Source organism: Microchirus variegatus, assembly GCF_963457635.1.
Source record: "Microchirus variegatus genome assembly, chromosome: 18".
Classification (NCBI taxonomy): Eukaryota; Metazoa; Chordata; class Actinopteri; order Pleuronectiformes; family Soleidae; genus Microchirus; species Microchirus variegatus.
In genome coordinates this window covers 9,418,151-9,438,533 of record NC_139819.1, presented here as the reverse complement: position 1 = coordinate 9,438,533, position 20,383 = coordinate 9,418,151, and the positions used below count along the sequence as shown (strand labels likewise).

Genomic DNA, 20,383 nt, shown 5'->3' with positions numbered 1-20,383 from the left:
CGCAAGAAAAATCTGAACCGCCGCTTGTTCACACTGCACTGCAGACTGTAGGTCTATGCCGTGTTGTCTGTATGGAAACAATGAATTACACTGTCTAACGGTGATGTGCGGCTAATTGCGAGCTCGTCGAAACGGTCTGAAACGTATCTCCTCATCCTGAGTCCAACCCTTATTTCCTGCTTCGTGTCTCGAGTGACCAGGGTAAGTAGTTACCGGACAAGCTATCAAGCTAGCCTAACGACGCGAGCATAGGTTGACAACAGTGATTAAAAATTGCAACACATTGGTCGCCACACTCTCTCGGTTTGACCGTCACATTTTAAATGAAGTTATATATATCTTCCGACTTGTTAATCCATCCTGAGCAGACAACAGTCGACCTCTTCCCTGACCCGTGTGCCGCTGGTCAAAGAAAGTAGCTTTTAAATGCTAAAGAAGACAGTCACTCTCGTAACCAGGGCCACCCGTAGTGTTTTATTTCTTATTTGTCGCATCCTGCATTCTCTAAATGTAAACAACAGTCGCCAGGTAAACACGATATATGGTGTATTACCTTATGTACTTATTTCAATCATTATCTTTTATGTGACTGTATTTATTTATGTAGGGTGGGGTTTACCTACGAGTTAAACATCAACCAATATAGCTGATAAAACATTCATATGCGACATTTGCAAGCAGAGAAAAAGGCACTGGCAGATTGTAATTTATTCGTTTCATCAGAAACTTGATGAATGCTGTCTTATAACATGATATAACATAAATTTGACAAACTTAGCTTGTTAGACGACCTGCTTTTGTATTTAGTATTTGGTGCATACAATTCTAGTGCAGCTACAAAATGCGTGTTGTTTAATAATTATGATAAAGCTGAAGCAATTTGGTGTTACATTTACACTTTTTTATGGAGGCAAATAAATACATTGATAAATAACATCTTATATCAGCTGTTGGCTGCCCTGATTTATTTGGCATTGGCTATAGCACAAAAAACATATCTCTTAAAGAATACAGTAAATAATTATTTATTGAAGTTACAACAATATGCTGCTGTTCGATTTACTTTATGATCATGATTCTGCCCTGGATTTCATGTAGGGAAACATGCACTAACTGACCAATTTAAACAGTTATTTGTATCTAGGACAGTCACTCTTGGATTATTTGTTTGTTAGGAACTAGAGCATGGGAAAGGGCTTTAGTTGCATGGACATTAGTCAACGGCAACTACTTAATATTCACTATTGTAACTTTATCCTCTTGTGTGTTTTATCTTCTAAACAACTTTGAGCTGCAGTTTATGTATCAAAGTAGCTGTGACTAAAAGTATTATTATTGTTATTAAAGTCTGACTTTATTCAACCTTCATCACTTGGGCAAGCTTTATATACTACCCATAACTCACTCAAAAACACACACACACATGTATTATTTATGTAAGTAGTGAATGTGTGCTATGTTGACCTTAGCTGTGGTTTGTGTCTCCAGTCTTTAGACAGCCATGGGTGGGTTGGGGAACGGACGTCGTGGAGTAAGATCACCCCCTCTATTGATTGGTGCTCTAATCGCCTGTATCCTGGTTCTGGGATTTAACTATTGGATGTCCAGCTCCCGGAACTTGGAGCTACAGGTGAGTTATAACCTATATTTGTGTGTGTGATTCTGTGGTTTTCAAATGTACAATGTAGCTTTGAGTGTCAATGGCCATAAACAACTTTCAAAATAGTCTATTGACAGATTAGCTATTGCAAATCAGGAAAAGTCCATTCTAATATTTCTACTGTTGTACTTTTACAACTGAACTTCATGAATACGGTCACAATAAATACCCCCAAAAGATTGTATATTTCTTTAAAATACCAAGGGTTTTTCCAGTGTTAATGTTATTGTTATACTATATCTTCTGTGTATATGTACAGTATGTAATTCCTGCTGCTAGGGATCTCTCAATCAAAACAATGACAAACGGCCGATGTTTGAGGCAGCAAGGGATCATGAGCTTCAGCTGTCTTTTTAAGTGACTGATCCTCTTCGTCAATATATATATATATATATATATATATATATGTATATATGTGTATATATGTATATATGTATATATATATATATATATATGTATATATGTATATATGTGTATATGTATATATGTATATATGTGTATATGTATATATGTGTATATATGTATATATGTATATATATATATATATATATATATATGTATATATGTATATATGTGTATATATGTATATATATATATGTATATATGTGTATATATGTATATATATATATATATATATATATATATATATATATATATATATATATATATATATATATATATATATATATTTAATTTTTTATTAAAATTAAATTAAATTTTAAAATTAAGATTCCCTTATTAGTCCCGCAGTGGGGAAATTTCTAATCTCTGCATTTTAACCCATCTGTGAGTTAGTGAACATACACAGCACACAGTGAGGTGAAGTACATGCTAACCCAGAGCAGTGAGCTGCCTGCATTCAGCGGCGCTCGGGGAGCAGTGAGGGGGTCAGGTGCCTTGCTCAAGGGCACTTCAGAACATTGTGGTTGATATAATCTACTGAAAAAGTATATAGTTGCAATATTTAAATGCAGAAATGTTGCATGTTAGGTATTTAAATATATGCCCCATTCAGAGACGGTGTTTACATCAATCAAAGATCCGGTCTCATGTGGATAACACATAAGTGTGGCTATTTACACCAATGCATCCTGGATATGTCCCCTGTGACCACAAAACGTCAGAAACATGGACATGTGTCCTCAAATCTGCTTCAAATGTGTGTTTGATTGGATCTGAGGATACATTCAGCATGTGTTGGGAGTGTGCAGACCTGTATTATGATCTGGATGTGATCAGATCACTCAGGTTGGATGTTAATACCTAGGTCTGAATGGGGTCACTAGGACATTTGCTGATCTAACATTTACTCTTTCTTTCTGTACGTGATGTAGACTAGGCTGTATGAGTTGGAGGGCCAGGTAAGACGGGGAACAACAGAACGAGGAGCGACAGAGTTGAAGAAGATCGAGCTTCAGGAGGAGATCCAGAGACAGAGCGACCAGATCAGCCACATAGAAAACCTCTATAGGACGCAGCTGGAACAGGAACAGGACTCATGCAAACAAGAAAAGGTGTGCACGAACCCCAATCCTCAAGTTTAACAGAACATATTGTGACAGAGATGAATTGTATGTAAACTGTGAAAAAATGTGCAAAGGATATTAGGACCAAATAAAATACCTCCTTAACTTGCTCCCTATTATAGTTTACAATAAACTGACAAACCGTTAAGGAAATATCGCTGTGTCTCTGCCTTTAGGTCAAACTCCAGCGGGACATTTCCTCCTCTGCAAAAATCACACAAGAACTCAAAGGTACCTGCTGACATTTTAACCTATTGCTCTACAACTCTCCATAGAAAAAAAATATAATTAAGGTGTCAATAGTTCGGCTCTCAATGTTTTCTGTATGTCTGTACTTTAGGCCAGTTGAACCAGCTGAATGAGGACCTGGGGAAACGGCAGAAAGAGCTAGAAAATTGGCAAGGCAATATCAACACTCTTAACAACAAACTCGCGTATGACATGTAAGAAAAACATTTTCTCTTATTACTTGGTTGATGTTGGTTGAAAGATAAAGATGGAGTGCTTTATTTTTATTTATGGCATTTGTTGTCTCTTGTCTCTTGTGTGTGTCTTTTTCTGCAGGACACACTGTCACTCTCAGGTCCGGGCCCAGAAGGAGTTGTGTGACGAAAGAGTGGCAGCTGCGACGCTTGAAGTTCAGAAAAAAAAGGAGAAGCTCGTACTTCCCCCTGGTGCTTCCTCACACGTGAGTTGGCTTCGCTGTTGAAAAAGTTATGTTTATACAACTGTTTATCGGCAACTGTTCAACAAATGCTATTTTATTGACAGTAACTAGCTACAACAGATGATCAGATTTCTATTTGGTCAATTATTTTCCACTTTACAGCAGGTCTTGTCTGCTTCTGTGATTTACGTACGTAAATTTTTTATGTCCTTTTATTGGAGACATACAAATGAGTGGCTTCGGTGGTGTGTATGAATCTGTCAGATTAACGATCGATCCCACTTCATGCTGCTCCATTGTTTCCAACTCTCTGTAGACGGTCTCAGGTAACTACCAGTGGTTCTCAAACGTTTTATATACAATTTAAGTACCACCTGAGAAAATACTGAGCTATCGATGTAACAACATTATCTCCAACGTTAAAATACAGTGGTGTGAATAGGCCGAGCTGAGTCAGCTACAGACTTTTCCCAGTAAGATAATTTGCTTTCTCATCTTCCCCCTCTTACTCACATATTCTTCACACTGGTATAGTGAAGTTAGTAATTCATTATTCGTTTAATTTTCTACGCACTCAAAATTCTTAGCTCCACTCCGTTCGCATTCCCTGCTATGTACAGTATAACAGTATTTTTTTTAAGTTCTGCAGTTGACAACCATGGATTTAGACTGTTTATTTTGTTCATGGCACATTATAAATCGTTGAGCCCTGTGTGTGTTTAAATGGAAATATCCTGCTTTTTCAACTCGGTGTTATTTCTGGATAAATGTCAATCTTGTCTCATCCAGTCAAATTATTTGGTTGAACTTAATGTTGTGTCATGTTCTGTGAGTCTTTCTGCAGTGATTTTGCATCAGGCTAGTGGGTCAGTCCAGTATATTTCCATTTGGAAATGAATAAAAATTGATGACATGAAGTCTGATCCATCTTCTCACCCTTTTGTTCATCATAATCAATTGATCTCTCTTGGCAAAAAAATTGTCACACATGTTTTTTTTAATTATTATTTTAACCATAAAAGGGCCAGAAAATTTTCCCTAAAATAACTTTCAATATCTGGTAGTTATTTTCAATTACCACATGTTAAAATATTGTATTAACAATTTAAAATGAAGAAAAACCAAAGGTTTTACTGAGAAATGCACGGTTGTTGTACATGAACACCAGATTTTGCATGTTAAATTTGAAATTTGAACAGTATAAAACATGTTTTATATAAGATTTGTATGAGTTTTTGTCTCAATGTCCAAAAACGGGCCAAAAAATGGAAACTCTGTACAAGCGCTTTTCCAATTCTCTCCTCTCTGTTGATAACAACGTTGATTCACCTGCTTCCTGCAACAGTGCGAGTGAAATTACTCTAATAACCAAGTGTTGACCTTGACTTGCAACTTCTTATCTTTCAGAAAGAGCTGGAATTTTTCCGATAGCACAAACAGTCACGTAATTTCGGTAATACAAAGTGCACTTGCGCAAACATGTCGTCTGTGACGTGCTCGGTGTTAAAGGGTTAAAACTCTTCAAGTGTTTCTCAAACAATTAGCTGAATATACTGGCTATTGCCTTTTTGATTCTTGGGCCACTGGGTGTATGTAATAAATAGATGTTATTGTATGGAATCACTGTAACACTTTCTCATCATTATCCACAAACCAGAATGCTGTGGATGTAATGATGTTTTCTCCTCATCAGGAAAACCCATTGCCTGGAGTAGCAAACCAGGAAGGAGCAGCGGTGACTGTGGCTCACACAGTGAAGACGGCAACACTTGTGAACAACACTCAAGGCCTCTCCCAACCTAATGGAGAAAACGAAGGAAAAGAACTGTCTGAACTGCTGACAAATGAGATCATTGTGGACAAAGGTAAAGGCTCGGTGTACTTAACTACAATATAACCATTAAAAACATGCTGAACAGTGTGTTTATGCGTCTACATATCCTCAAGCACATCCAAAATAATAACCCTTTTATATCTGATGAACCAGAGGACCTGCCTCCTGTGAATGAAGTTGCTAAGATGGAGTCAAAATCGGTTCCCTCTGCTGCTGCTGCGAAGGAGACCATTTTGCCGCCACCAGAGGGTGCAGTCAAAAAGCAAGAGGCCGACACGGAGCCGAGCAAACTTGAGAAGAATAATCTGACTGAGTTCAAAGAGATGGAGGTGATGGATGTTCATGAAGAGGACACTCAGACAGAAGGTAATGAGTTCAGAGAATAAAGCACATTAAATACAGGAGCACTTGTGTAGTTACAGGTTCAGGTTAACACTTTCACTGTCAGGCTGACAATGCCCCAAAAAAAAGGGCCATCTCTAGCTTGGAGTATCAGCAGTGTCAGTCATGGACAAGCCTCAGCAAAGAGGTTGTGGACTGGGTAATAAAGTAGAATGTCTGTCTTGTGTCCAGAGGCTGACCCTGGAATGGAAGGCATGCTGATTGGCCAGGGGAAGGCTGATGAGACTCCTGTTGATCAGAAGTTGGAGGAGCCAGAGGAGTATGACGCCGACGAGCAAATAGTGGGAGGAGTTGATCTGGAGAGACAACAGCAGAATAAACAGGGTGAAAATATAGGTATGAGTTTGTTGTATCGGTCTCTATTTCGTGATGCTGACAAAGAAATAACTGCACTGTGCTGTGTACTGTGTGACAGACAAGGACATGGAAGAGGAGCTGGCTGACTACAACGGCAATGACGATAACGAGGGCGAGTTTGAAGCAGACAAACAAGCGGAGCTTGCTCAAAACTGAGGTAACCAAACTCGTGACATTCACCCGCGATTCACCTTTTCATGCATTGACGTTACCAAAAACGCCTCATCTCGTCCTGAACTTCAGGAGAGATGTGTGTGTTGAGATCAGTTCATATGATATGGCCTTAGAACTATCGTTCTAAAAACGAAGGTTTGTCTTTGGGATGTTGATAATTATCTGCAGAAATAAATTACAAAATGAACTGCAAACTCGCAGAATAAATACTCATTCGTCTTCTACCGTATTATCCTCCACGTGAGGGTCGTGACGGTCGCTGGTGCTAATCCTAGCTGACATAGGGTGAAAGGTGGGGTACACCCTGGACAGGTCGCCAGTCCATCACAGGGCCATCCACTCTCACACTCGCACTTAACTCACTCACTCATTAAAGTGTCCAATTGCAAACTCCATGCAGAAAGGCCCACCCTACACTGTAAAGCAAACTAAAATATACATAGTGACTCTACACCTCCTCTGTCCTTGCTGCCGTTTCTTGCACAATTCTGAAAAAGAGCTACACCAACTCTTATGGGTCTAGGAGGAATAGATGGTAGTGTGAGTTTTGAGTGATTATCCTAAGCATAGAACTTGCAATGGCGGCTCATATGTCTGGTTGCAGTGGCAAATTGTGGCAAATTGAAATAAAGTAATAATTAGGTTTTACAGAACAAATCTAGTGTCACATTACTGTCTGCTAAGAACATTTTTATCACAATGCATCTAGCACAATTCCATCTGTATGCTCGCATCACCTTTTTATTAAGACATTCACACATTTTCCTTTCATTGCAGGGCTGGCCTTGGACTTGATGCAGGTCAATGCAACACCCCCCCCCCCCCCAAACACAGCGAACACAAAACGGTTACCAATGAAAATTTTGCGATATTTATATTTATTTCATCCGAATTTCGTCCACGCCTGTTTCTTTAACGTATTGCAGTTGGAACGTGGTCGTAACGTGTCCTACAGCGATTCAACGCTAGGTACGACTGTCGGAGCTGATTGGATCCAAATGCACACAAATCTCATCTGTTCGCATAAAACAAAATCACTTGATATTGTTAGCTAATCCGTCTGTACAGATGCGTCAGTGTTTGTCTGTTTGTGTCTGTGCAAGCGAAGGAGATGGGAGACGCTTGCGTGAATCGAAGCACGACTTATGCTGCTGTGACGTGATAATAAGATTTTAAGCGGTAGAAATAAAAAATCTTGTGGTGATCGTTGTTAATATTGTGGCTACAAAAAACAATAGCTAGTGGGAGGACGTCAGCTTTCCATTCATGCAGTGTCCTCAAACCACCTCCAGATGTGGCTTATGATGCATTCAGGATGGACTGGGTGTGTTTTCCGATCTGCAATTTTTAGCGCAATCTGCACACGATGGGATCGCTTAGGACAGATGTTACTCGGTCTGAAAAGGGTTTATTCATGGCTACCACCAGGGGGCAACCAAAATGCTTCGCTTCTGCTATGGGGAGCTTTCATGTCGTCCGTCGTTGCACATGGTAATTTCTCGCAATATTCAGGCATCGGTCGACCGTACTTGTTTACAGTTCGTGTGCTTTTCGATACATACAGGTAGCCCTGCTGTCGTCGGTGACGTTCATTCACTCACGTTCATTTTAATAAGTTACATAAAAGGAATTTTCTAATAATCAGTACCTTTTGTATTTGGGGATTAGGTGTGTTGCTTGTGTTCACTCCATAATGACTGTAACTCGATGATAATGTTAAGACCCTTATAGGGTTAGGAGGTGTCAAATTATGTAGGAAATGAGGAAATAGGCACGAGCCTCTGCTCACTCTCTCTCTCTGAGATACAACAGCATCTTAAACAACAACGCCTTAAGCTAATCCTGTACAGTCTCTGATGGAAAGATGCCGACAACGTCCACAAAAGGGTTATAAAAGCAGCAAATGAAGGAGATGTATGGATATTCTTGTTACTTGTCGCATGTTGTAATTACTGCAAATCATGATTTTTTTTTTATGATACATTTGTATTATGTTCTCAAACGTCTTGTTTTGTCCACAAACCAAAGTTATTCTTCAATGATTTCTATGTTATATGCAGCAAAGAAACCAGAAAATGTACACATTTTAGAAGCTTAAGAGTCTGAGAACTTCTTTTCATTGAAAAAAAACACTCCAATCAACTGATTGATAAGTAATTGATAAATCAGCTGTATCTCAGATTTAACCATTTGAAATGTGCTGTGTTCTGCACACTATCCAAAAAAAAGGGGGTTTAAATTCAAATTCAGTTCAGTTTTCCTCTCAGTTTTTTGACGTTGTCTCTACTCTGCTGAAGTGGTTGGATGGACAACTTTGTTAAGGGAGATTTTTTTTTTGCTGTAATCTCTTGAAGGACGTATCCTTTGTTTAGGATCAGAGATAGTTGTGCTTCGTCTACTGCAGTCAAATTGGGTAACCGTGCTAAAGCGTGTCCGTCTGCTCATTTTAAAAACTGTCCAAGATTGGAATCAGTCTGGTAAAGTGTAACAGGAACAGGAATGTTTTATTTCCTTGTGTTTTTTGCTGGACAGTATGATTTTTTTTTTCCAGGATTATAACATGGTGAATTTGACTGTAGTACTTTTGGTATCATCACCAACGGTCATTTGCAAGTGAATACAAGGTCATGTGAGCAGGTGCCCTTTTGATGTAAAGATACAGCCACAGTAAAACGGCACGCATTACCTTTAATGGAGATGAATTAACACAAGATACCGCTCGCCAAATAGCGTTTACTGTGGATTTTAAAGCAGATCGAATTTCAAAGTTGCTCTTTTGTCCCGAGTCGTATCAGCGTCATTTATTTATTTCAGCTTTACTGTTATTGAAATATGAGCGTCCTCATGATGTTGCAGAGTAACCATACACATAAGAGTCACGAGTGCTGATCATGAACATCATTTTGCCTGCTTTTATCTCCCTTATGTTATGTTGAAGACTGAAATCTGAAATGTTTTGTTATATATATATTTTTTTTCCAGAGATGTTATTATTGTAATTATCTGAAATTGCAGTTTGGACAACTACTGCTTTGTGTTGTTGTTGATGTTGTTGCTTTTTTCCCCCTCAGAATGCATTGTTTGTCTAATTGTAGGGACAAAGTAAATTCTGAACAGGGAATCCGTTTACTCAGAGAGAAATGTTTTATGATTTTCATAAAGTGGACTAACGTTTTTTTGTTTTTTTTTTGATTAATTGTATTCTGTACTGCTGAACACATTTTCTGAAAGGTTTAAATAATCATAGGCTATATTGATCATTCATAAAAAGAGAATAAATTTGTTTTTATTACTAATACGTGGGCTTTACTCTTTGCTGCATTCATTTATTTGCATGACGACAGGTTATCAGGAAGGCAGTTGAAAGAGTTTGCGTATTTTGAAGAAGGTGTATTCGTTATCCAACTTGCAGTTTACACTCAAACGAGGGCTGATATCCGAGCGTGATCGTGTGTGGTTTTCAAATACTCTGTTCTCATCAAAGCATTATTCAAAAACAACTGCAGTGGAGTTGCAATGGCAGAATCGTCCGGTCGAAAATGAAAAAGATGAAAGTGGGAAATTAATTTCACCGACTGGAAAAAAAAAAAAAGTTATGCTTTCAAATTTCATCAGTTGCAAAGCAAAAGATATTTCAATATTTATTGATGGAGATTCACCACGCTGCGGTCCACAGTGTTGCATTCATTTAAACCAAACAAAACTGCTATAGCTGCTACATGTAACTTATTGTTGCTATAAATTTAAAAAATGTTAAATCTAGTTTTAAAATCTTTTACCCACAATTACCTTCGATGTCTTTCACAAGAAAGAAATGTAATAAAACGCTAACAGAAAAAATTAAATGTTCTTTAAATGGCAGGTTTCATCCATTTATTCCCCACTTGGTCAAATGGAGAATAAACTTAAAATCTTTGTGATGCTGCTGTGTTCGTCGCTTTAGTTTTTATTATTTATTTCATTTATTTTTTCCAGATCTTTTACTTGTAAAACTTGACAGAAACACAGTAAAGAGTCGGGGCTTTTATTTCCTTTGAAGGAAGCGAGGTTGATTTATTTTTTTTCAATCCCAACTTCCTCTGTTGTTGTGGGAATGAGACGCGTATCTTGCATCCACTGGCTGATGATCAAATTACACATTTATCTCTGGAAATTAGTAAAGAATTGCAATTTTAAATCCTGAAATCATGAAGGATTTTAGTTACAGACATGATTTCCCAGTCTTTCCAATTGCGTCATTAGATGAACAATATTTTTTTATTATTATTATATTAATTCCAGTTCCATCCAGTTTAAAGAAATGATGGATGGAAAATCCCATTTGAATGAGTATAATATTATCAAGACATTGGTGGTTCTCTAACCCAGCCCTACAGTGTCCAACCCCAACATCTCATGACCATAATTGGTAATAACCTCTATCTCTGTACTGCAAAATCTGATACTCGGTATAATATATAAAGATGAAGAATGAGTCAGTCAGACACCTGAAGTGACAACATGAAGCCTGCCGTCACCCTCATCCTCTTATTTGCTGGTGAGTTTTTTTTCATTATTTTTATTATTATTAAACCTCTTCAGTATAAGGATATCTATGAGAGTTTAAGCCTCAATTTGAAAACTGCAGTCATTTCTCAGCGTGTCCGCTCTGCCTCCTCCTCCTCCTCACATCAGGCGCCGCGTCAGGAGCCATCCAGAAAAGGCTCGTGGGGGGGAAAACCTGCGGGACCGACAGGCAATACCACGTCGAGATAAAGTCTGTCCAGGATGAGAGGCTGTGCGGAGGCTCTCTGCTCAACACCCGCTGGGTCATCACTGCGTCCCACTGTGGAGAAAAGTAAGAAACATTCATCTTGTTATGTTCATGCAACTCTAGTTTTCATCTGCAAACCCATTTCGACACAGCATTCAATTTGTATTGCTTTTTTTTTAGGGTCCATCAGGTCTTATGTTTCTATATTTTATTTCTTTCATTTATCTCTGATGTACAGTGCTGTGTTTCTGCTTTATAAATAAAGTTAAATTGGATTGGAGTGGATTCCTGAAATAATGTTACAAGATTCTTTAGTGTTTTAATTAGTTATCCATATGTTACTATTTAGTTCATGTTTGTCTGTTTTTGTTATTTATAGAATATTTTAACCTTTTTATTGCGAATTATACATTATTCCATATGAAAGCAAAAGTGTTTAAATTTCTGTTTTATAGTTTTTTTAGGTCGCTTGGGTTTTATGTTTCTATATTTTATTTATTTCATTTATCTCTGATGTACAGCTCAAAGTGCTTTATAAATAAAGTGAAATTGGATTGGATTCCTGAAATTAAGTTGCTATTTGACAATTACTTATAAAGAATAAAAAAAGAAAAATGATGAAAATGATAAAAGTCAAATCAGACAAACGATACAAATGTTTGCACTTAAAAATTATAATTTTTCTTACATCTATCTCCTGACAAAATAATTTCCTCTGCTTTTTTTTCTTCCCAGGAGTGTGACTCTGACAATTGGTGTAAACAACAATTTACCATTTTTAAAAAAAGTCAAGTTTTTTTTTAAGACAGACAAAACACTGACGCAGACTATTACGAAAGAGCAACAGTTTACTTACAAAGACGAGGAGGGCCGCGAACATGACATCATGCTCATCAAACTGAACGAAGATGTGTCTGCAAAGCTTCCCGTCCTCGCTCTTCCTCCCTCTGAATGTTCCAAACCAGAGGAAGGTCAGCAGCTTGAGGTCGGAGGCTGGGGATCCAAGTCGGGGAACAAGATGAGTGAGTGGAACCAGGATGCTCACACTTTTGTGTATAAACAAAAATAAAATAGAACTTTTCTGATGCTTTTCTTTGCTTTTAAATCCTCCGACTCAGAGAAACCCAGTAATTTAAAGTGTGGCAAAACGGATCTTACCACGTGTGGTGAGGAGGACAAACCTGGTGACAAGTATTTCAGTGACGAGGACACCACCATGTGTGCCTTTAAGCCAGGGGTGGAGGCCTGCTATGTAAGGACACTTCTATTTGATGCATTGTTTAACTACAATCTTTTGTATTAGTAAAAAAAAAAATATGTGACTCTGATCTGTGTCTCTTCCAGGGCGATGGAGGCACAGCTGTGGAGTACAAAAATGTCTTACATGGGGTTGTTGTGAGCAACCCTGTAGACAAGTGTGCAAACCCAATTGTAATCGCCAACGTCTGTCACTACAGGAAGTGGATTGACGAGACCATGCGTAAAAAGTAATGCGATGCATCATTTTAAAGCATCACAATAAGCTCATATTTTCCTTTAAAATCGGGTTATGTTCACTGTTGTGTTGATTAAGAGTAAAAAGGGGAAGGATCTTGTACAGAAGCATGTTTGTACTCGGTCAATGGTAATTTACATGCATGTGGACATTTGCCGATCAATAAAATCAAATCAGATCAAACTTTATTGTCACTGAGCAGTGCTTACAGATGAGGATGAGATCAGGATGAGAGATGTCTAATTGTTAACATTTGTATTCAAATAAGCACATTAAAACACAGAAATGTTTAAAACCATTTAATAATATGCACCTTTTGTCAGTTCAGTAATATTTCAAGGCTTAACCAAACTGTTCTGGAGGCAACTTAAAAAATGTTCCAATGGCCAGTTCTTTGCACTGAAAGTGCCACAACTTGTGTCTGTCCGTGCACACACACACACACACATATACACACACACACACACACACGGGTACGGACACTCATTTAGGTCCAGGTGTGGCATTTCTTGTTTGGGTGGAAAAAAAAACCAGAGCAGAGTGTGTTTTAACACTCCTTTACACAGTTTTACAGTTAGATACAGACTGATCTGTACCTTTCTCTCTCTCACAAACACAATCTCAGAGACAATGACTGGATCAGTGCCACTGCACACACTGGATGCACAGAAATGGTCATCCTCTGATGCAGAGTTAGATTATCTTGACCACGGGGAAGTACTTATGCGCCGAGAAGTCAAATTCAGGGAGCACCTAGGAAAAAGGAAGCACCACATGAAGTTAAACTGACGACAATGGCTGTCGATGAAATATATACACTACTGTTCAAAAGTTTGGGGTCACCTTTACAATTGTGTTTTTCATTAAAATTCACACTGTTATTTATCAAGAGTTGCAAAATGTATAGAAAATATAGTCAAGACATTGACAAGATTAGAAATAATGATTTGAGAACCAGCAAAACGGTTTTCAGCTGTGCTAACATCATTGCACAGGGGTTTTCAAGGGTTTTCTAATCATCCAATAGCCTTCTAACGCGATTAGGAAAGACAATGTACCATTAGAACACTTGACAGATGGTTGCTGGTAATGGGCCTCTTTACACCTATGTACATAGTCCATTAAAAACCAGACATTTGCAGCTAGAATAGTCGTTTACCACATTAACAATGTATAGAGTGTTTTTCTGATTCATTTAATGTTATATTCATTGAAAAAAAAGTGCTTTTCCTTCAAAAATAAGAACATTTCTAAGTGACCCCAAACTTTTTAACAGTAGTGGAGATAATCTTTTGTCAGTTCTTGTTACCTTAGTCTCCTTCTTGTGCCCTCCAGCTAGGAGCTTCATAACCACTATGTTGGGTTTGGCCACCTTCAGTATACGGTTCACCTGTTGAATGAAAATATGCAAAACAAACTATCTTTCAGAAACAATGTGACTCCATAAAACTGATTCTCCTAGTTGAGATGCTATGATACACGTTCTCGGTAACCTTATAGTTGGCTAATAAGGTCAGCAGGCATTATACAACTAAAATTGTACTTCAAAGATGTCCGAATACAAACAATTAAGTATTTATTTTACAGCTGTTTCATGAACTGACCTCAGGATCTGGGGTGGACACATTTTCTAGGATAAGCTTGGCCTGCTGGAAGTGTTTACTAGCTGCCAGGTAGAGGTCAGCCGAGCCTGGCGGAGGATTATACTTCTTTAGATCGGACATCTCCTGCAGCAAGCAAGAGAGGAAACACAAATAAAGTGAAGTGTGGATGAGAGAGGATGAAGAGGAATGTTTGGATAAAAAGGGGGGAAAGGGAAAGATTACCTTAAACTGGATGTAGTGCACAGGCGGAGGGGTGACGACACTGTTGAAGGGGGCGAAGCGATGCTCGTAGCGGACCTGCTCGCTGTCCAGCTCGAACTGAGGCTTACGGACCTTTCCGTCCATGTCCAACGCTACCATGGTCTGGAGTGAGAGGCAGAGAAAGGACAGATGATGTCTCAGTGGGCCTACAGAGTCACAAGGTTTGTTTATTTTTTGTTCAAACCTTACCTTGTACATGCCAGCACACATGTTCTGGTATGCTTGACTCATGGTAATCTCCTTGCCGAGAGGACGAACTGCAAAGTAGTTACAAACACATCATCAGTATCTTTAACAACTATAGAGAGAGATACCATGTTGACATTGACACAATTTAAGAGAGAATCTGCAGGATATGAGGTTTATTAAAACAGTCTACCTTTCTTCTTCTTCTTAGTCTTTTTGCTGCTGCGTCCTTTGAGCTGCTCCTCCAGAATCCGCTCCTCTGCCATCTGAGATGAGTCGGCTCGGCTCAGGGTGGACATCAGCCAAGCGTAAAGGAACTCCGACAGGTACCTGGGGGCAAAAACATGCATCGCATACTAATTAATATGTAGATGAACAAAAACTGCACCTGTGTGTGAGGTTCACTGAGCATTTGTGCCAAGTGTGTACTCTCCTACCAGTAGATGTAGTAGTACTCATGCATGCTGTACAGTTCCAGCTCAAAGCCACTCAGCAGGTACTGGATCATGATCCTGAGGTTATGATAGAGGATCCATGTGCCGAGACAGGCCAGATGCTGTCGCTGAGGCTCAAGTTTCATCAGTAAGCTATGCAACGCTGCGTCCACCTTCTCTGCCTGCAGAGCACAGAGAATTAGCTTAATAGCAGGTTTTAAGTGGATGATGTTCAAATTGTAAAATTTAAGCTTAATTTGTACGACAAAAATAAGGAAAAGGGAGAAATCAGGTGCAGGTCACCTCATCCTGCAGCGTGGCAAACTCCTCCAGAATGTGACCCAGTTTGTCCCTTTGTCGAGCTCGGTTGTGTCCGTGGATCTGGATCAGACTGCAAAATGGCTACGGGGGAAATTGGAAAAACACACAAACATAAAAAATTCATGCTCGGCGTTCCAAGTAATCCACACTTTCGGGAGTTACACCCATCATCCTATAAGAGCAAATCTGGCAATGGTGTTGTCCTGATGTATTAGATATACTTAGAGATCTATCATGTAATTGTTAATACTTTAATTTTGTATAACAGTGTATAATAAATTAATTGTACTATTTTTACTGCCATGTTTGCAGTCTGAACAGACAACCCAGTCAGAGTATTTGGCATTTCGATGCAGAGGCTTACTTAGTACGCCATCCACATACACCCAGTTCAAAAAAAGTTAACAAAGAACAAGGAAATGGCACAGAGTGGAGTGAGAAGTGAAAGAGTGTTTGCATGCTTTTTGCCATGTGTGGGACCTCTGTAATTCTCTGCAGTCCTGGTTTCTTGCAATCTGAGTTAGATTTCACTGATTCTTACACACTGGACCTTTAACTGCAACAGATTTAATATCTTTAAGGAGTAAAGGTGACTTACTCTGGAGCAGTGCGTTACAAAGGAGTCAATGTAGTCTTTGGCCTGGTGGTTGTTAAACAGACAACACCTGGAGAGAGAGAGAGAGTGAAAAAAAAAAAAAAAAACTTAATACATTAGATTAAAAACAAAACCGACAGTGTGTAATATTTAGACGACAGACTTACTTGTAGGAGAGGACAGGTGGACTGACAAAGTATCTCAAAGCATCTTTAATCATATCCTGCATGAGGTGGGTGCCAAACACTTTCTTGTTATCGATCAGGAACGTCGTCTGGATTCGCAGAAAATAATCAGTTTATTTTAATTGGATTTCTACACTCTTACAGTCTTTTTCATTAAGCGGTGTATACTGCATGTGTACCTGAACAACATTATGTAGTGTTTTCTCATGCGTCATGTACTCGTTAAGTATCAGTTACATAACGAGTAATATAATATATTATTTCTGATACCAAGTAGAATTTTAAGTAATATTACTTTATTAATGAGTAAAATCTAATAAGAAACAATATCTGAGTAACTTGCCCGACACTGATCATAATAACCTTTAACTCACTTGAAGCAGAGATCTGGAGAGGACACAGGGAGACTGCTCACTGAACTCACAGAAGAAATCCTGGAAAAAAACAAAATTCAAGTCAACAACAGCATTTCTTTAAGGAATACTTGTGGTTCACTGTGTTTATTATTGTGTGTTTACCAGTATGCCATGTAGGTTGGTGGTGTTGATCACATCACAGACGGTCTTGATTCGCTCTATAAGTTTGCTGAAGTAGGCCACCATGTCTTCTCGCTTGATGATCTTGGCGTAACGAGGAAATGTAGGCGGCAGCAGTCTCTGGTTGACCAGGGGCTCAAAGCCCATCATGATGGGATGGTCTGCAAGAAAGAAACTCATGAGGTTAACAGAGGTCTCACTTCCTGATTAGAAAGTGGCTGTTGCATTTGTTTTTAGCTGTGTGTGAAAATGTGCTGTGCTGGGGTTAGATAGTACGTTGTCTTTGTACCCGAGTCCTTACATAGACAGAGGTACAGGTACTGTATGTGTGTCTCACCTCCTTTAGTGGTGTCATTTTGTGACTGGATGCCGTGCTGGATACTGGAATGAATAGCTGATAAGAGGTCAGCTGCCTGAGCCACAAGTTTCTGCGCCTCACTCACTGAGCTGGTCTGATAAAGAATCACACAATTGCACAAAATATCTAAATGCAGTCATGTTGACATGTTCTATGTCAACTAATAGTCTTGTTTTTGTATAATGCATTACCTCTTTTTTGGTGAAGGCAATCAGTGCAGTCAGTAGAAGGCGTGTGAATTTGATTCTGTTAAAAAGTGCCAAGCACTGTTGATGCTAAAAGGAAAAGAACATAAAACAAAAGATACATTTTTCTTCTTCCTATATTTTCAATACTATAATTAAAACAGATGGAAAGGTCAACTGAAGCCCACGATGTAAGGCCGGAGATTAAAAACAGTTTATAATTAGCAGAAGGAGACTGAGAAGGTTGAGGCATGGTTTAGTTTGTCACTTAAATGTGATATTTAAAGGGTGTGATCGAGCAGTAACAATTATTTTACTGCTTGTAGATTTCATGGGGAAAAACAAGTACTCAAAAATATGAACAGACATCGAAGAATGATGACTCACTTCCAGCTCAACATCTGGGTTCCGCTGCTCACCCTGTCGACTGCGTGTGCTCTGAGGGAGCAAGTCATAAACAAGGAATATAAAACATTACACACAATATAATGCACTTCAGTAGGTTTTCACCCCCAAGACATGGACTTCAATTGGTCGAGAACAAATACCTTCACTCTCCTCTGCAACTCATCCTCCACATCTTTTAGCATTCCTGGTAGGATAAACAAATGAGAGACAGATGACATCAGCGTCGTTTGGTCCTCTGAATCCACAGCATGCATTAAGTAGTAGTAGTAGTGCAGTACTTGTACCTGTCACTCGCAAGTCTGTTACATTATTGGCCATTTTGAAGCCGTAAGTCATGGCTTGGAAATCCTCCTACAGAGAAGTATAAGATATAAATGTCTGAGACTGAGCTTTAACAATTTATAAATAAATGTTTGCATCAATATCAATGGCCAGAAACACCTAAATGTTTACTAAATAGAACCTGATTCAGAGGAAATACAAAAGCTGAATCTCATATATTAAAGCCTTCCAGTGCAGCATCACACACATGCAGTCACACAAACTGCGGCAATGCTTACCTCCTCGAACACAGCAGCCTTATTCACTTTCTCTCGTGCAATGTCACACACTTTCAGGATGCCGAGGGCAAAGGCTTTGAGGGCCGGCTCCTCAATAAGGTCAGGGTTGTGGACGTAAAGACAGGTGAAGACAGTCTGTGCCAGGGAGTGTCCCTCCAGCCATGTGATCTAAATGTACACATGTTTAGGTAAACAACCCAAAAACAAGTTTTCCACAGTGGTGCAAGGTTTGTTGGAGATAAATCAAGAAACTCACCAAACAACAGAAACACGTGTCTATGATCCCTATGAGTTCAGGAAGAGTCAGGACTTTAACCTTGATGGCACCTTCCTAAAAATCAAGATATAAGAATAACTGAAGTACTTGCCTGTATGATTAGATAAAACATACAAGAATATGAGGCAAGGTGGTAATCTTTAAAATTGTGGTGACAAATACAGGATTTGCTTTGTGCAGCATTACTGTACCTTAATAGCTTGTTCAAAGTTCAGCACTTTTCTGTTGACCTGGTTTCCAATCATTCCCGCGTCCATCTTTGGATCCATCATCTCTATGGCTGACATGGCCTCAAACAAACCAAACCTGTCACAATTAGTAGACAATTTAGTGTACGCTCAATCATTTTCTATGACGGCTGTAAACTATAAAACTAATAAAAGAAGGATCCAGGTTCAAGAGAAGTGAAATAATGTTCAGCAGGACAGCATCAGCAAATGTTTGTTTATCTTAGCTCAGGAGTTGGTGTGGCTTAAAGTGCTGCATAGTGCTGAATAAATATCTTTCTCTACTAAAATCAATTGCAGCTTTAATCAATGTTTTTAGAGGATAAGCAGGTGACTCACTTCAAGTTCGTTTAATGGCAAGTGTAAACAATACTGTATTAATTGCTGCGATAGTAATATCAGTGAACTGAAGCCCTCTAAAGTGCAAGTCTGCAAAAAGCTTTTTTCTTACTCACAGTTTGTCATGAAGCAACTCCCCAAGGTTCAGTTCTGCATGGACAAAAGACAAAGTGAGCATCAAGAGTTACCATGTCAGTCCCTTTCATACACACATGCACACACAGTCTGTCTTTACCTTTGCATGCATACTTGAATTCATGTGTAATATCAACCCAGTTAGCATTGTTCTTCATCTTATCTGGGATGCCTAGCCCCCAGCCAGCATCATCATCCTCAACTGCTGACTTCATCACCATGGTCACTATTAAAGACAGGCAAAACGACAAACTGTTCAGTTATGTTACGATAGCTAAACTGACAAAAAAGTAGTAGCAAGTTGTTATGTTAACGTTTTTACTCAGGATGAAATGGAAACCTGATTTGCACACATTTACTAGGTCTACCCACTTTCTCCACCAGACATTCCAGTGGTTACTAAGTCAACTATCTGCTGAATGTTTGAGTTTAAAAGGTGTAGTCTATGTTTAAGCTATAGCCATAGTAGTCAACAGTTTACATTTATTGTATATGTTTGTTGTTAATCGTTGTTTGGTAGCACAATTATACCTCTTAGGTCAGCAAAGTATATCTGATTGAAATTATCCTTTACTTTCTACTGTTAATAACCACAGATAACGGCCGTGTCATTAAAAAACAGATATTAAAAAAGAGAGAAAAAAGATCGATGTTGTTGATGAATTAGCTTGTATTACCTTGTATTACCGTGTGCTAACAAGCTAATGTTGCCTGGGTTAGTCTCCTGTCCCCTGTGAACAAACCCTGAATGGCACAACTTTAACAGGTTATTACATTTATTCCGCTTCATACAACACGGACGTGAACGTTAGATTCTTGTTAAGGACATGCACCTACCTTTTTATTTTTGTGTTGCAGCTAATGCACAGCTTCTTCGTATATTGTAATGATTGGCGCACAGCTT

At 38.8% G+C, this 20,383-nt stretch overlaps 3 protein-coding genes across 3 annotated transcripts; 2 read left to right on the top strand and 1 right to left on the bottom strand.

Moving 5' to 3' along the window:
• Positions 1–1,501: 1,501 nt before the first annotated feature.
• On the top strand, positions 1,502–7,466 carry golm1 (golgi membrane protein 1; the record flags this gene model as incomplete). The annotated part of the gene is made up of 10 exons (XM_083904943.1): positions 1,502–1,630; positions 2,995–3,174; positions 3,363–3,417; positions 3,527–3,629; positions 3,751–3,874; positions 5,547–5,718; positions 5,841–6,053; positions 6,261–6,425; positions 6,505–6,603; positions 7,398–7,466. 9 exons carry the CDS (start codon positions 1,502–1,504, stop codon positions 6,600–6,602), a joined length of 1,239 nt encoding a protein of 412 aa, XP_083761069.1. The 3' UTR covers position 6,603; positions 7,398–7,466.
• Positions 7,467–11,120: 3,654 nt separating this feature from the next.
• LOC310940226 (kallikrein-14-like) lies at positions 11,121–12,864 on the top strand (the record flags this gene model as incomplete). The annotated part of the gene is made up of 6 exons (XM_083905157.1): positions 11,121–11,157; positions 11,295–11,457; positions 12,109–12,112; positions 12,200–12,395; positions 12,492–12,625; positions 12,718–12,864. The coding sequence occupies 6 exons, from the start codon at positions 11,121–11,123 to the stop codon at positions 12,862–12,864; spliced, it is 681 nt and encodes a 226-aa protein (XP_083761283.1).
• Positions 12,865–13,235: 371 nt separating this feature from the next.
• On the bottom strand, positions 13,236–20,329 carry naa35 (N-alpha-acetyltransferase 35, NatC auxiliary subunit). The gene is made up of 23 exons (XM_083904973.1): positions 20,317–20,329; positions 19,580–19,705; positions 19,461–19,494; positions 18,970–19,084; positions 18,758–18,832; positions 18,502–18,669; positions 18,226–18,292; positions 18,082–18,125; positions 17,921–17,971; positions 17,540–17,623; positions 17,328–17,442; positions 16,973–17,151; positions 16,829–16,888; positions 16,437–16,543; positions 16,273–16,339; positions 15,657–15,755; positions 15,357–15,535; positions 15,113–15,249; positions 14,923–14,990; positions 14,695–14,835; positions 14,473–14,595; positions 14,178–14,258; positions 13,236–13,621 (listed from the first exon to the last, which is right to left on the bottom strand). The coding sequence occupies exons 2-23, from the start codon at positions 19,698–19,700 to the stop codon at positions 13,562–13,564; spliced, it is 2,175 nt and encodes a 724-aa protein (XP_083761099.1). The 5' UTR covers positions 19,701–19,705; positions 20,317–20,329; the 3' UTR covers positions 13,236–13,561.
• Positions 20,330–20,383: the final 54 nt, after the last annotated feature.

Bases quoted from the DNA above. Each gene is read 5' to 3' on its own strand.
- naa35 (XM_083904973.1), bottom strand. From the start codon at position 19,700: ATGGTGATGAAGTCAGCAGTTGAGGATGATGATGCTGGCTGGGGGCTA. The intron at 19,495-19,579 runs GTAAAGACAGAC...TTGTCCATGCAG, and splicing joins ATTCAAGTATGCATGCAAAG to AACTGAACCTTGGGGAGTTG. The intron at 13,622-14,177 runs GTAACAAGAACT...CCTTTTTCCTAG, and splicing joins GGCACAAGAAGGAGACTAAG to GTGCTCCCTGAATTTGACTT.